This window comes from Arvicola amphibius, chromosome 4 (assembly GCF_903992535.2).
Source record: "Arvicola amphibius chromosome 4, mArvAmp1.2, whole genome shotgun sequence".
Classification (NCBI taxonomy): domain Eukaryota; kingdom Metazoa; phylum Chordata; class Mammalia; order Rodentia; family Cricetidae; genus Arvicola; species Arvicola amphibius.
In genome coordinates, this window is record NC_052050.1 from 36110579 (window position 1) to 36125240 (window position 14662).

At 42.1% G+C, this 14662-nt stretch overlaps 1 protein-coding gene across 3 annotated transcripts in view; it reads left to right on the top strand.

The window, feature by feature from the left end:
• The first annotated feature begins 2908 nt into the window (after positions 1-2908).
• Usp32 (ubiquitin specific peptidase 32) overlaps positions 2909-14662 on the top strand; it is a 139832-nt gene continuing 128078 nt past the window's right edge. For 2 of the 3 annotated variants that reach the window (XM_038327114.2, XM_038327115.2), the window contains exon 1: positions 2909-3110. In XM_038327114.2, the coding sequence (XP_038183042.1) occupies positions 3053-3110 (58 nt within the window). In that variant the 5' untranslated portion in view covers positions 2909-3052. The remainder of the gene's footprint in view (positions 3111-14662) is intronic. The other variant, XM_038327113.2, reaches the window with a different exon arrangement.

Below are 14662 nucleotides of genomic sequence, written 5' to 3' on the forward strand. Positions count from 1 at the left end.
TCTTGCATCTAAACTCTACTTTAAAAATAGTTATTTACTTTTAAGTTATGTGTGTTGGGGGATATGTACATGGGTGCAGGTGTTTAAGGAGGTCAGAGGCATCAGACTCCCAGAGTTACAGGTGGTTGTGAGCCACCTGACATGGGTGCTGGGAATCGAACTCAAGTACCCTGGAAGAGCAGTGTATACTCTTAACCACAGAGCCATTGCTCTAGCCCCACTATCTGAAATCTGAATTATCTGAAATTATCTGTTTCTCACAGCTGAAATCTTGGTTTAGATTTTTTTCCTTTAGATTTATTCATAACTCATACTTTGCAGGATGACTGAATTGTTGTGTCTGAAGACACTGATGACGTGGAAATTAAAGGGTTTGGCTATATCCCCAACCTCCTGATTCATGGGCTTTTAGTAAGACAGCTAATCTCAGGTCTCAAATTAACTGCCTGAGAGAACTGGAAAGGGCAGTGCCCTGATTAAAGCGTCCACGCTGTTGATCTGGTCCACCAGGAAAGGTAAGTAGAGAAACAGCTTTCTCTGGCAGGGCATGTGACAATCAGCTGGCTTCAGGAACTGAAATCCTTTTGCTGTTCCTAAATTATCTAATTGGCACCTTGAGTCTTCTCTAATCCAAATAGCTATTTTTCAATGTTTCCTTATGGAGAAGCTTCATATTATGACTTTCCTGGTGAAGACAGGTACAAACTAGAATTGAAAGGAAGTGGGAATCAGATGCCGGGCACGTTTTTCATATCTGTACGCAGAAGCAGGAGGATCGCTACCAAGTTCCAGCCCAGCCAGCTATGTCAGTTACATAAAAACATATCTCACCTCCCAAAAAAGGAAATAAAAAAATTCTATTGTATTTATACACCTCTTTTTGGTTTACTATCATGACATGTTTTTTTGTTTGTTTTTTGTCTTTTTGGGACAGGGTTTCTTTGGGTAACATTGTCCTGGAACTTGCGCTGTAGACCAGGCTCGCTTCGAATTCATAGAGATCCACCTGCCTCTTCCTCCTGAGTGCTGGGATTAAAGGTCTGTGCTAACACCTCCTGGTTGTTTTAACATTCTGACTATTGTATATACTATTGCTACAAACGTGAGAGCACAAAGTAGTTCACACACCCCTTTGAAGACATTCTTTGGGAGTACACACTCGGAAGTGGAATTGCCAGACCTTCTGGGAAAATCTAACATGCTACAACACGAGACGTTAAGTGAAATACGCCAGTCATAGGAGAAATGTGGTTTGATTCACAGTGGTTGCCATCAACTGGTGTGAGGAAAGACTAGTATTACTGTTGAGTGAGTAAGTTTCAGTTCTCAGCTAGATGTAGTCCTCAAGAAACTGCTAACAAGCCGGGCGGTGGTGGAGCACGCCTTTAATCCCAGCACTCGGGAGGCAGAGGCAGGCGGATCTTTGTGAGTTCGAGGCCAGGCTAGTCTACAAGAGCTAGTTCCAGGACAGGCTCTTAAGCTGCAGAGAAACCCTGTCTCGAAAAACCAGAAAAAAAAAAAAAAAAAAAGAAAGAAACTGCTAAGGCTGCAGAACGATGTAAATGTACTCAATGCTGCTGAATTCACGCCTTAAAAATACATTAATATATATTCTTTTAAACCAAGCTACTCTGTCTTGAACTGTCTCATTTCTAGAGGAGGCCAATTGTTGGGCTGAAGCCACATAAGGAACTTGTACACGAAGGAGGCAGGGCCGGGTGTGGTGGCGCTCTTTGTAGAGCCAGTAAGTATGCGCGAGGCTGAGGCACGCGAATCGCCAAGTTCGAGGCCAGCCTGGGCTACAAAGAATCCAGAATCTGAAACAAATCCAACCCAACCCTAGCAACACACCCAAGGGCGTTTAAAAAATTGGTGGGTAGCCGGGCGGTGGTGGCGCACGCCTTTAATCCCAGCACTCGGAGGCAGAGGCAGGCGGATCTCTGTGAGTTCGAGGCCAGCCTGGTCTACAAGAGCTAGTTCCAGGACAGGCTCCAAAAAAAGCTGCAGAGAAACCCTGTCTCGAAAAACCAAAAAAAAAAAAAAAGAAAAGAAAAGAAAAAAAAATTGGTGGGTGCGTGTGTGCAGGTCCAGCGGGAAGGGGGCTGGGCCGAAGACCGTGAAAGGAAAACGAAGGCGGCCAGGGCTGGGGAACCCGAGTGGTCCTGAGCACCCCAGCCCAGGGAGGGGTCAGGATCGCCTGGCCTGCTGGGATTTGGAGTCTACTGTGCTAACTCTCAGAGTAAGGGGGCTAAGATAGATTCAAGGGGCTGGGGCCTAAGCTCCCAACTTAACAGGCAGAAAAGAAAATAATCAATTTTGTGACAAGGTTCCCTGCCATTAGGGCCCCTGAGCACTGCGGATTGCCCGCCCGCTCCTTTGTCTCCCGGACCGCTTTCCTTAGACCCCCTGCTTCCTAACATTCCGAGTCTTCCAAGGTGGGTCTCGGCCACCGCAGCACCAACGGTCGGTGGCCCGGCCCCGCCCGTCGAACGCCAGGACGCAGGGGCGGGGAGAACCGTCCTCGGGCGCCCCGGAAGTCCCTGCCCCGCTCTCCTGCCAAGCGCCGCGGCAGGGTGCGAAGCCTACGATTGGCGGGTAGGCGAAGATGACGTGCTACGTGCGGCGGCGCCGCCCCGCCCCTGCGCTCCGGCGCGCAGTTAGCGTGGGGTGGGGTGGAGCGTGGCCCTCGGCGGCCATTACCCGGAACAATCCCGGGCCTCGGGTCAGGTGACCCACGGCGGGGCTGGCGGGAGGGAGGGCCGAGGGGTGGAGACGAGGAGTGAGGCGAGAAGCCGAGGGAGGAGAGAGGAAAGAAGGGCGGAGTAGGAGGGAGGGGAAGGGGGCGGGGTGGGAGCGGGTCACGTGACTCGGCATGGAGGCGGCGGCGGCGGCGGTCGGGAGGAGTCGCCGGGGCAGAAGCCGCACTTGTTAGTGTTGGGGGAGGAGTGGACCGGCGACGCCGACACCGTCAGCCGGCGACGCCGCGAAGAAGGCGGGAGGGGGTGGGGGCGAAAGCAGGCTCCGACCCCCCGGCCGAGGGGATGAGGGGAGCATGGGCGCCAAGGAGTCACGGATCGGATTCCTCAGCTACGAGGAGGCGCTGAGGAGAGGTGAGGGGGAGGGGTCGGGCGAGCTGCGGGGAGGCCAGCGCCGGGCGCCCGAGGGTGGGTGGCCCGAGGGAGGGGCGGCAGGGGCGGCAGGGTCGGCTGGGGCGTGGGGTGTCTGGCGAGGGACGGGGGGGTGGTGGCGGGCAGGCGTGGGAATACTGAGGGCCGGGAGGTGGAGTGGGGAGCGGTGTTTGGTGATTGGGCGCTTGGGGAGGGGGCGAAGCTTTCTCAGTGACGGGGTACCGGGCGCTGGCTGGCCATTCGATGCACTCTGCTGGCGTTGTTATCTTGACTCGGTCCAGGGAAAGCCTGTCCATCGCTCCTGGGATGGTTCAGCCTTTCCTTCCAGGCCCCCTCATCCTTCAGTGCCATTTTCTTATATCACTCTTGCATTAAAAAAAACCAAAAACAAAAAACAAGCCTCCGACAACGTCCTGATCTGGTTCCTAACAGCGTTGGCTGGAGAAGAGAAGGTGGCTGCATTTTGCTTCTGGAAATCCTTTAGTATTAGGGAACCTCTGGTTTTTCCCAGGGTCTTTGCCTCTCTGCCGAGGGCCATGACCATCCTTACGCCTCTCACCCTTTCAGCGGTTGACTTTAAGAAAGATCTGGAATGAAGTTGTGTTTAAAGGTGACAAGAGATTAGACAGCTGATGTTGCCATAAGACCTTGTCGTAGGTTTTCTCGCCCCGGACATTGATCGGGTTGAGTGCACTTGCTCCCCAGTTCTCACCCTGGCGCTCCCCTGAAATGGCATTCGGAAATCCAGCATTGTGATACTGTGTTACATCTCCCTTCAGACACTGGCCTTGCTGTCTGTCAGTCCTAGGCTGTTGCTTTTGCCATTGCCTGTGATTTGCACTGTGTTGTTAACAGCCCCAACCCCCTACCACTTACTCTTGTTACTGTTGCCCCTGATCACGAAAGCATACGCTGACTGGAAGTATCTTGCACAGTTTATGGCCGGAATGTGACTTAATTTTTCATGCCTGAGCTTTGAAGGTGTGGTTGTGTGGTGCTTGTATTTATTCTTGACCTTTAATGGATTTTCTTGGTAAGAAGTGAAAAACATTAAGCAGATTAGAGGCCAAATATTATTGTTAACAGATGAGACAAAAAAAGAATTAAAAAAAATTCAGCCTTGCGTCAGGTGATTTTGTAGCTTCAGATAGAAAATGAAAATAGGACGAAAAAGACATTTTAAAGTGAGACCTAGTTCATATATAAGGAAAATTATGAGTTCACTGGACCCACTGCCTAATAAATAGATGATAAGATACAGGACTTGCAGTTGCATCAGTTTTGGACTGAGCAGAATAGCAAAAATAAGCCTTTTAGTGATCCCGTCCTCTCAGCAGCATGATGATTGTTCTTAAGCACAATCTTAGTTGAACTTTTTCTCCCTGTTTCAATATGAGAAATATTCCAAATTCTTGATGTATTTTCAACCCTAATATTCCAGTCATTTCCTGAATGCTGTTGAGCTTGACAGGTCTGGGGGCAATTAGACAGTGGCTTACACAGCATGAAATAGGGCACAGTCGAATTGATTTACAGGTTTAGAAGTGTTTCTAAGTTTAAGGGTGTGAATACCAGTGATAAACCTGGCGTTAAGAAATTCTAAAATTAAACTTTATTCCAGCTCTTGCTGTTTTATGTTATATGAAATTAAGATTATACTTTTTTTTGTTTGTTTTTTGAGACAAGGTTTGTTTCTATGTGTAGCCCTGACTGTCTTGGAATTCACTTTGTAGACCAAGCTGGCCTTGAGCTCAGATATTCACCTGCCTCTCCCTCCAGTGTGCTCGGATTAAAGGCATGGGTCACCATACCCAGCAAGAGTGTACATTTTATAATATAAATAATTCATAATATAACTATATAAATATAAATGAAATTGATACATTTTAAAATGATCTGGTGAAAGGTTTTCATTTGTTAAGAAGCATGTCTGAAAGTTTAAAATGCATATTTAAAGTAACATGTATGATTTAAAGTCTTGATAAAGGTTATTTGAATGTGTTTGTTTTTGTCAGTTTTGCTACAGGGGTAGTAAACCAAAAGAGGAGCAAGTTGATAAAGTGGTTTCTATGTGTAAACAGGACATGTTTAAAACAGGCAACTTTTAAACATGATACTATTCACTCAAATTCGATGTCACACTTCAATTTAACTACAGAACGGGTTGCGAACCTTTTGGGGGACACCTAAATAAATAGGTGCTAATACCTGTATTAGTTTTATTTATCTGTTTACTTTGTATAAGGTGAGATGGATCAGATAGGATTTGACAAGTAAAAAAAAAAAATCTTGAGCCAGGCAGTAGTGGTCCAAGTCTTTAATCCCACCACTCCAGAGGCAGAGGCGGTGAATCTCACTGAATTCAAGACCAGCCTCCTTTACAAGTCAAGTTCCATAGAGAAACCCTATTTTGAAAAACTGGAAAAAAACAAGAAACAGTACAAAAAAGCCAGAAAAAAGAAAAGAAAAAAATGAACTTGAGAGAACTATTTGACCCTTTGATTTTAATTTAAATGATTGAGCACTATCTACTGCTTATCCATAATTACACACCATTAAAAAAATATCTGTTGTATTACTACAAATACGAAATTGCAGTTTATGTAGCAAAGTGGGATCTTGAAATGTAATATTACAGGGAGAGAGGGAGGGGTGGAAATGATATAAATACAGTAGAAATACTAAAAAATTAAACATTAAAAAGTGATATAAAGACAATGATAAGAAATGGTGGCGTACACTATTAATCCCAGCACTCGGGAGGCAGAGGCAGGCGGATCTCTGAGTTCAAAACCAGCCTGGTCTACAAAGCGAGTTCCAGGACAGCCAGAGCCACAAAGAGAAACCCTGTCTCAAAAAAAAAAAGCAATGTTAGTGACAGATCACACTGGACCTGAGTGAAAGGGTAGTCTAGTTTATATCTGAGGCGCTAGAAATTAGGATGATTTTTGGGTTTATATCCTATTTTGGTTAGACTGCCCATTATTTTAACTTTTAGTTTTCTGAATGTATGTAGCTTTAAACATTTTGGGGAAGATGTGTTAGTGGTACCTTTGGCTTGTATTATAAATACTTTGAGTAATATACAAGGGACTTGACTTTTTATTAATATATTTGTGCTATATTTATTTGTCTATGTTTGCTAGCCATAGTGTATATGTGGAGGTCATAGGACAGTTTTTTGTTTGTTTGTTTGTTTTTTGTTTTTCTAGACTAGGTTTCTCTATAACAGTCCTGGCTGTGTCTCCCTGTAGACCAGCCTAGCTTTGAACTCACAGAGATATGCCTGTCTCTGCCTCCCAATTGCTGAGGTTAAAGGTGTGCACCACCACCACCCAGCCACAGATAAGTTTTTGACTCAAGAGTCAGTTCTCATTCAACCATATGGATCCCAGGGATTGAACTCAGGTTATCAAGTTGGCAGTGAGCATCTTTACTCTCTGATCCATTTCACAGGCCTAACTTGACTTTTTAAAAAATTATTATTATTAAACTTAAAGAATGCATATGTTTGTCTAGGGAACTATGCCTGTTTTCATGGATACTGAGAATTTTAATAGCTTTGTTTGACATATCTTTATTTTACCATGTTTTATCAGTTTGTCACTTTTGTGTGTTATGTGTGTGTGTATTTGTTTTAGACAGGACCTCATTTTGTAGCCCTTGTTCTCCTAGAACTCACTATACAGACCATGCTGGCCTTGAACTCATAGATTGCCTGTCTCTGCCTCTGTCTGAGTGCTGGGATTATAGGTGTTTACCAACAGGCCTGGTTATAGCTTGTATATAGTCTATGTGTTTTTGTGCACATGCACACCTGCTCTAACATGCCCACACACATAACATGCACACCTTTGTACTTGCATGGATTGACTAGAGGACAATCTTAGGTGTGAATCTTCCTCAGATGCCATTCACTTTTTTCTGTCTTTCACTAGTTTGGGGCTCAATGATTAGGCCAGTTATCAAAAGTCCCAACAGGTGGTGGTTCATGCTTTTAATCCCAGCACTTGGGAGGCAGAGACAGGTGGATCTCTGTGAGTTCTAGGCCAGCCTGGTCTACAAAGTGAGTTCCAGGACAGGCTCCAAAACTATAGCACTTTGCCACCTGGGCTATCTTCCTAACCCTTGAAACGTGTGTGTGTGTGTGTGTGTGTGTGTATAAAATATATGTATACATTTTAATATTTTGTTTGTATAATAGTATAATATAAACACACACACACACACACACATATATATTTTAAAGACAATCTCTATGTAACCCTGGCTGTCCTGGAACTTACTATATAGATCGGCTAGCCTCAAACTCACAGATAACCACTTGCCTCTTCTAAATTCTGAGATTAAAGATGAAGCTTGTATATTCGGTTAAATGTGTTTTAAGTACTCAGAACACATTTAAAATTCATTGGATGAGGATTGGCATAGTGGCACATGGCTAATCTCAGAATTCAGAAGGCAGAAACAGGCAGATCTCTGTGAGTTTGAGGCCAACTGTTATACATAGTGAGTTCTAGGCCAGCCAGGGCTTCTTCAAGTGAGACCCTATCTCAAAGAAAAGTTGAGTGTCAAATATTTCAGTATTCAAAGAAAAACATTTTCTCTAATTATTTCTTCTCTGTACCTCCTTTCTTTCATCTTTTTAGAAAGATTATGTTTTCTTCCCCCTTTTAATCAAGAATTGATATATTTAAAATGTTCCTGACTGTATAGTATATTAATTTCCCAATCTTTTTTTTTTATTTTTTTATTTTTTTTTTTATTTTTTATTTTTTGGTTTTTCGAGACAGGGTTTCTTCTGTAGCTTTTTGGAGACTGTCCCGGAACTAGCTCTTGTAGCCCAGGTTGGCCTCAAACTCACAGAGATCCGCCTGCCTCTGCGTCCCGAGTGTTGGGATTAAAGGCGTGCGCCACCATCGCCCAATCTTTTTTTCTTAGATCTAGGACCTTGTACATCTAGGTCAGGTTCTACTCCTTAACTACTTTCTAACTGTCTCTTTTGATACAGAGTCAATATAGTGCAGGCTGGACTTGAATTTGTCATGTAACCAACACTGGCCTTTAGCTTTTGGTATTCCTGCCTCAACCTCCTAAAGTGCTGGGATTACAGGTAGGTTTCTGTCCGTCCTGGTCCTGCAGCTTTCATTCCCAAAGAAACACAGAAGTCTACATTAATAATAAATTGGTTGGCCTATTAGCTCAGACTTCTTATTAACTCCTTTTTTTTAAGACAGGGTTTCTCTGTAGCTTTGCAGCCTATCCTGGAACTAGCTCTTGTAGACTAGGCTAGCCTCGAACTCACAGAGATGCGCTTGCTTCTGCCTCCCGAGTGCTGAGATTAAAGGTGTACCCCACCACTGCTCGGCCTTATTAATTCTTATAATTTACATTAGCCAATAATTCTTGTCTGTATTAGCCATGTGGCTTTGTACCTTTTATTAGCAAGGTGTTTTCATTTTGCTTCCTCTGCATCTGGATCATGACTGCAGACTAACTCCTTCTTCCCAGCCTCTACTTCCTGCCTGGCTACTGGCCAATCAGCATTTTACTAAAATACAAGTAACAAATCATTACAGGGTACAAGATCATTGTCCCTCAGCAACTACACAGCTGAGGGTTTTTTTTAAATAGCAATTTATGAACGTTATTTATGTATTTTTAAGGATTTGTTTATTAAGTATACAGTGTTCTTACCTGTATGAGGGCACAAGATCTCATTATAGATGGTTGTGAGCCACCATGTAGTTGCTGGGAATTGAACCCAGGACCTCTGGATCCATCTCTCCAGTCCCCAGGTCATTTATTTTTTAAATACTTTTGAAACAGGGTTTCTTTTTGTAGCCCTGACTGTCCTAGAACTGACTCTAGACCAGGCTCCCCTTGAACTCATGGCTCTGCTTTCCTCTGTCTCCCGATGTGCTGAGATTAGAAGCATGAGCAAACACTGCCTGACTTGAGTATTTTTTTTTGTTGTTGTTGTTATTGTTTGTTTTTTTTGGGGGGGGGTTGTTGCCAAGTTTCTCTGTGTAGCCTTAGCTGTCCTGGAATTCTCTCTGTAGACCAGGTTGGCTTCAAACTCACAGAGATCTTCCTTCCTTTGCCTTCCAAGTGCTGGGATTAAAGGTGTGCGCCACCACTACCTGGTTTAAATGTTTTTAGTTGAAATAGAATTAAATAATTTTCCTCCCTCCTTTTTCTCCCTCCAGCCCCTCCCATGTCCTCCTCACTTTTAAATTGATCGTCTCTAATTACTATTATGTATACGTGATGTGTATATGCATGTGTATTAACAAATGCATATCCTGCTGGATCTGTTTTTGTTGTTTGTATGTGTATGGTTTCAGAGCTGACCACTTTTCTTTGAACCAGTAAAGGGGTTTATCCCTGGCAGAAGCTAATTCTTGTCCCGGCAATTATTGGTTTCTAGGAAAGACTGTTTCACAGCCGACTTGCTGTTATTTTTGTGCTTACAGTCTTTCCATTCCCTCTTCCTTGATGGTCCCTGAGCCATGGATGCAGAAGCTGTGATGCATACATTGGGGCCGGACTCCCCAGGATCTGTTGATCTCTGTATTGTGTTCATTTGTGGTTACTGTGATAGTCTCCATTTGCTTCTTTGATGGAGGTGTGTTAGCTACACCTATCTAGGAAAGGTGGCTCAGCACAGTCACATTTTAGTGTTCCTTTGCTCATTCATTCAATTTTATTTTATTTTTTTAAGCTCTGACTAAAAATAAAGCATAGAGAAAACAGCTAAGTCACTCTCTGATGGATCAAATAGCCTAGGTCCGTAATTTTCACTAAAATGGATATGTAAAATATCCATAAGGAGTGGGAATAAAATGTCAGAACCTTGTTGGGCATGATGGTGCACACCTTTAATACCAGCACTGAGGAGGCAGAAGTAGGCGAATCTCTGTAAGTTTGCGGCCAGCCTGGTTTACAGAGTGAGCTCCAGGACAGCCAGGGCTACAGAGAAATCCTATCTCAAAAACAAAACAAAACAAACAAGCAAAAACAACCCAAGACAAAAAACAAAAACAAAAGAGCACTGAACTTTCATCACCTGAACTTGTTAAATTCATTAGTAAACTCTTTGGTGTTTGTGTGACCTGTAAAAGAAAAAGTAGTGTAATTTTAAATTTGTGTGCTTATATGCATTATCTAAGTACTTACAGAGGCAACTCTTCTCCCTTTACAGTTTTTTTTTACCTTTGGGGTGTGTGAGCGACAAAGAGGAGATAAAGTCACTGATGAATTCTGGAGTTTAGAGCATGAACAGAGTGATGTGACGTCCCATTTACCAAACTAGACAGTTGTTTGTTTTCTGTTATTTATTGTCTGTCTTTGAGTTTAGTGAGCTTTGCAGTGAAAGCAGTCAGGCGTGCTTTTTAGTGGTGGGCAATTTAGAGTTGGACTATGATGCCTAACCGATACCTAGACACTATCGAAGGGGAGGGTTTTTTTTTGGGGGGGGGGTTTCGAGATGGGTTTCTCTGTAGCTTTGGAGTTAGTCCTCTTGTAGATCAGGCTGACCTCGAACTCAAAGACATCCCCTGCCTCTGCCTCCTGAGTGCTGGAATTAAAGATGTGTACCACCACCTCTAAGTGAGAAAGGAAGATATTTGGCACTTGATTATATACTAGATCAAGAGAAGTTAGGGAATTTATAATTGTTATTTTGAGGTAACTATAAAAAAATCTGCTATCACTTTAGAAGTAGATATAAGGGCTGACAGTTTGGAAGTTGTAATATTAAGTAGCTGCAATGGTCAAGGGATTTTCCTTGTAGATTAGAAGTTGGTCATTTGAATGCCAGGTGTGGTGGTACAGGCCTATAATAGTAACACTCAGGAGGCTAGGGCAGAAGGTAGTACCAAGTTCAAGGTAAGCTTGGCTCATATAAGCAAGATTCTGTTTCAAACAACAACAGTTTAGTGATTTATGGTGGTATTTAAAAGACAAGATGGGACTGACAATTTTTTTCATATTGTATCTAAGAAGCATGACTTCTTTGTGCTTCTGCTTTTGACATTTGGGCCTCTAGTATTTGTGTGTAGATTGAGGTATTACATTCCTTTCCTGAGTGCCAATCAGTTTGGGCATTTTCAGTTAGTGGTAGGTAGTTAATTATTGACGCAGAAGCCTGATAAAACTGGGCTCTTTAGTATGTACTATTATAGTTAGAGGCATAAATGTCCTAAGACTGGTGTGTTCAAAATAACTAGCATTCAAGCCCTGCTTTTAACACCTTTTTTTTAAAAAATTAGGATTTAATAATCACTAACATGAAACTTCTAAGCTCACCAGTGGTTTTATGTAATATGCTTCTTGGGATCCTGGATGCTAAATTGCTTTTAAACACAATCAAACTAAAAGGAGGTTTTACAGTGGAGGCTTTATAGCTTCTTTTCCATTTCTATAAAGAAGGTTGTTATCCAATTATATTTGTGAAAAAGCTTTTTAATTCGATTTTTTGTGTTGTGTTAAGGATTGTGCTTGACCTTTTGCATCTGGGCAAGTGCTCTACCACTGAGTTATATCCCGGCACTTGCTTTTTGAGACAGGTTCTCACTAAGTTGCTAGGGCTGCCTTTGAAATTGCTGTCCTCTTGCATGAACCTTCTTAGGTATCATATTACTGCCATGTGTCATGATGTCTGACAGAATAAGCCTTTTAATATTCACTGTGGTTGACTTTTGATAATGAAGTTTGAAAGGTTCTGGAGAAATTTCGTTTGTGGGAAGGATTCTTTTATTAAAATAGACCTCTTTTAGTTTAACCCATGACAATAAATGACACCACTGTCCCCACCCTCTTATTTATGGCCAAAATATAGACACATTCATCTTCAGTTCCTTCCTGTTCATCTTGCTCATTTGATGTCCTGTTTAGCCGGGCGGTGGTGGCGCACGCCTTTAATCCCAGCACTCGGGAGGCAGAGGCAGGCGGATCTCTGTGAGTTCGAGACCAGCCTGGTCTACAAGAGCTAGTTCCAGGACAGGCTCCAAAGCCACAGAGAAACCCTGACTCGAAAAACCAAAAAAAAAAAAAAAAAAAAAAAAAATGATGTCCTGTTTAATTTTTGCCCAGCTATCCTACTCTTACCTATTGGCATCTAACTATTGTAAAGATGAGCCACTGTACTATATCACTCTCTCAGATTCTTCCTATCCTCCCATTTTTGTCATCTTTATATTGCAATTTTTTGTTAGATCAGTTTTCTCATTTACGTAATTGGGCCTTTATAAATGTTCTTCAGAGTTAAACAGTTTAACACGCAGTATTACTTTTTCTTCATACTTAATTTCCTTTTGGTTGTGAGCCTAGCCTTTAACGGCTGAGCCATCTCTCCAGCCCAGCCTTGTTTTTTCTTTAAAGTTTCTCTTTACTATAATTCAATCCTTCCCAAATTCCCATTCTTTCTACAGTTCACTGGGTTCATCATCAGTGACAAATTGACAAATACCTTTCTTGTAACCAGTGGCCCGCTCCCAAGTATTCCATGTTCCAAACGTCTTTATTCTTGGAGTATAGCTGCTGTGCCATCCTGGGGGTCTTCCTTCACCAAATTCCTGGAGTTTCTCCCTACTGTCTTTAGAGTTGTAGCTCCTGTTTTGTGTAACACTATACATGCCTGGAATTGACTGTATATTCTAGGCTGTCCTGGAACACATAATAGTATCTTTCAGTTTCCCTAGTACTGAAACTATGAGCTACTATACCTGGCTTGTGTTTGTCTTGAAACCTAAAATAATATGTATTTTTTTGTCTTGATGAATTATCATGCACCTTCCTATATTTGGATTAGCTTCTAAGATTAATTTTTCTGTTTTTATTTTATGTGTATGGATGCTTTATTTGCATGTGTGTATGTATACCATATGTGTGCCTGATGCCTAAGGAGGCTAGAAGAAGGTGTCAACAACACCCTACCTAGAACTGGAGTTACAGATTGTTTTGGGTGCTAGGAATCAAACCGGTTCCTCTGGAAGAGCAGCCAGTACTCTTAATCACTGAGCCATCTCTCCTAGTTCCAAGCTCCTTAGATTGTCTCATTTTTACTTTCAGTTATTGCAAAATACTTGTGAGAGTTCCTTTAATGTCATTTGTGCCAGCATTGCCACCCTGTCACCTTAATTCTCTTTCCCACCTTCTGTTTGCTTTAGCCACAGATCTCACTTAGTTCAAGATTACCTTTCATTAAGTTCTTCCGACTGTGTATTAACAGCCTCTTGAAAGGCAGCAATTTAGCATTCTTAAGCTCAGTTATTTTTTCCAAATCTCTCTCCTTTATAATCAACCCAAGCTGATTACTATCAGTTTCTTGGCTACATTTTTATGTTTGTTGGGCTGTCCTCTTTAGTTTTTATTTTAAAATTATATTTGTGTGTATGCTACCTGTACATGTATGGGATACAGAGGACAGCTTACAGGAATCAGTTCTTTTCTTCCATCACCCACTGATTAGTGCTTGCTCTCCACTTTGATTTTTTAGGTAGAATTTCTTACTGACCAATTGTCTTCATCTCCCCAGTGATGAGTTTATAAGCCTGTGCCATCCCATGCACTGGGCTTTTTTATCATGGGCTCTGGGAACTGAACTCAGGTCCTCATACTTGCTGACAAACATATTCCTGACTGAATTCCGCTCCCCTCACCTTTTTTTTTTTTTTAATAAAAAGTTTTTGTTTTTTTCACTTGTGTGTTTGGTAGGTTTATTTGTTTGGGGTTTTTGTTGTTGTTGTTATTTCAGTGGGATTGTATCACCTTTATAAAATTATTGAGACTTAGTTTTTTTGTTTCAGTGTCTCCTATGTATCCTTGGCTGTCTTGGAACTCACTGTATAGACTGGGCTGGTTTCTAACTCACAGAGATCTTCCTGCTCCTGCCTCCTGAGTGCTGGAATTGAAGTTGTGTGCCACCACCCCTGCTGGATTTAGATTTTTGTTTGTTTGTTTTTTGTTTTTGTTTTGTTTTTCAAGACAGGGTTTCTCTCTAGTTCTGTAGAGCAGGCTGGCCTCGAACTCATAGAGGAGATCCACCTGTCTCTGCCTCTCAATTGCTGGGCTTAAAGATGTGCGCCACCACCACTCAGCTTGGATTTAGATTTTTTTAAAAGATAGTTTATTTTATGTGTATTGGTGTTTTGCTTACATGTATGTCTGTATGTCTGGGTGTCAGATTTTGGAGTTACAGACAGTTATGAGCTGCCATGTGGGTGCTGAGATTTGAACTCAGCTCCTCAGGAAGAACAGCTGGTGATCTTAACCAGTGAGCCACCTATCCAGTCCTGGTCTTAGAATTTTTAAGGTTATCTTTTTCTCAGGTTAATAATTGAATATTTTATATGTGAACTTATTAATTATATTTTTTAATATAAATCAAAAACTTCAAAATTTAAAACATTCTTTTCATTCTGAGTTTATAAAACTATTTGATAGCTCTTTCATTAGTGTATTAAGGATTTATCTGAGGGATGTAAGGTATTTTAAACTTATCCTTAAGGAATTCTAAATATTCTCATAAA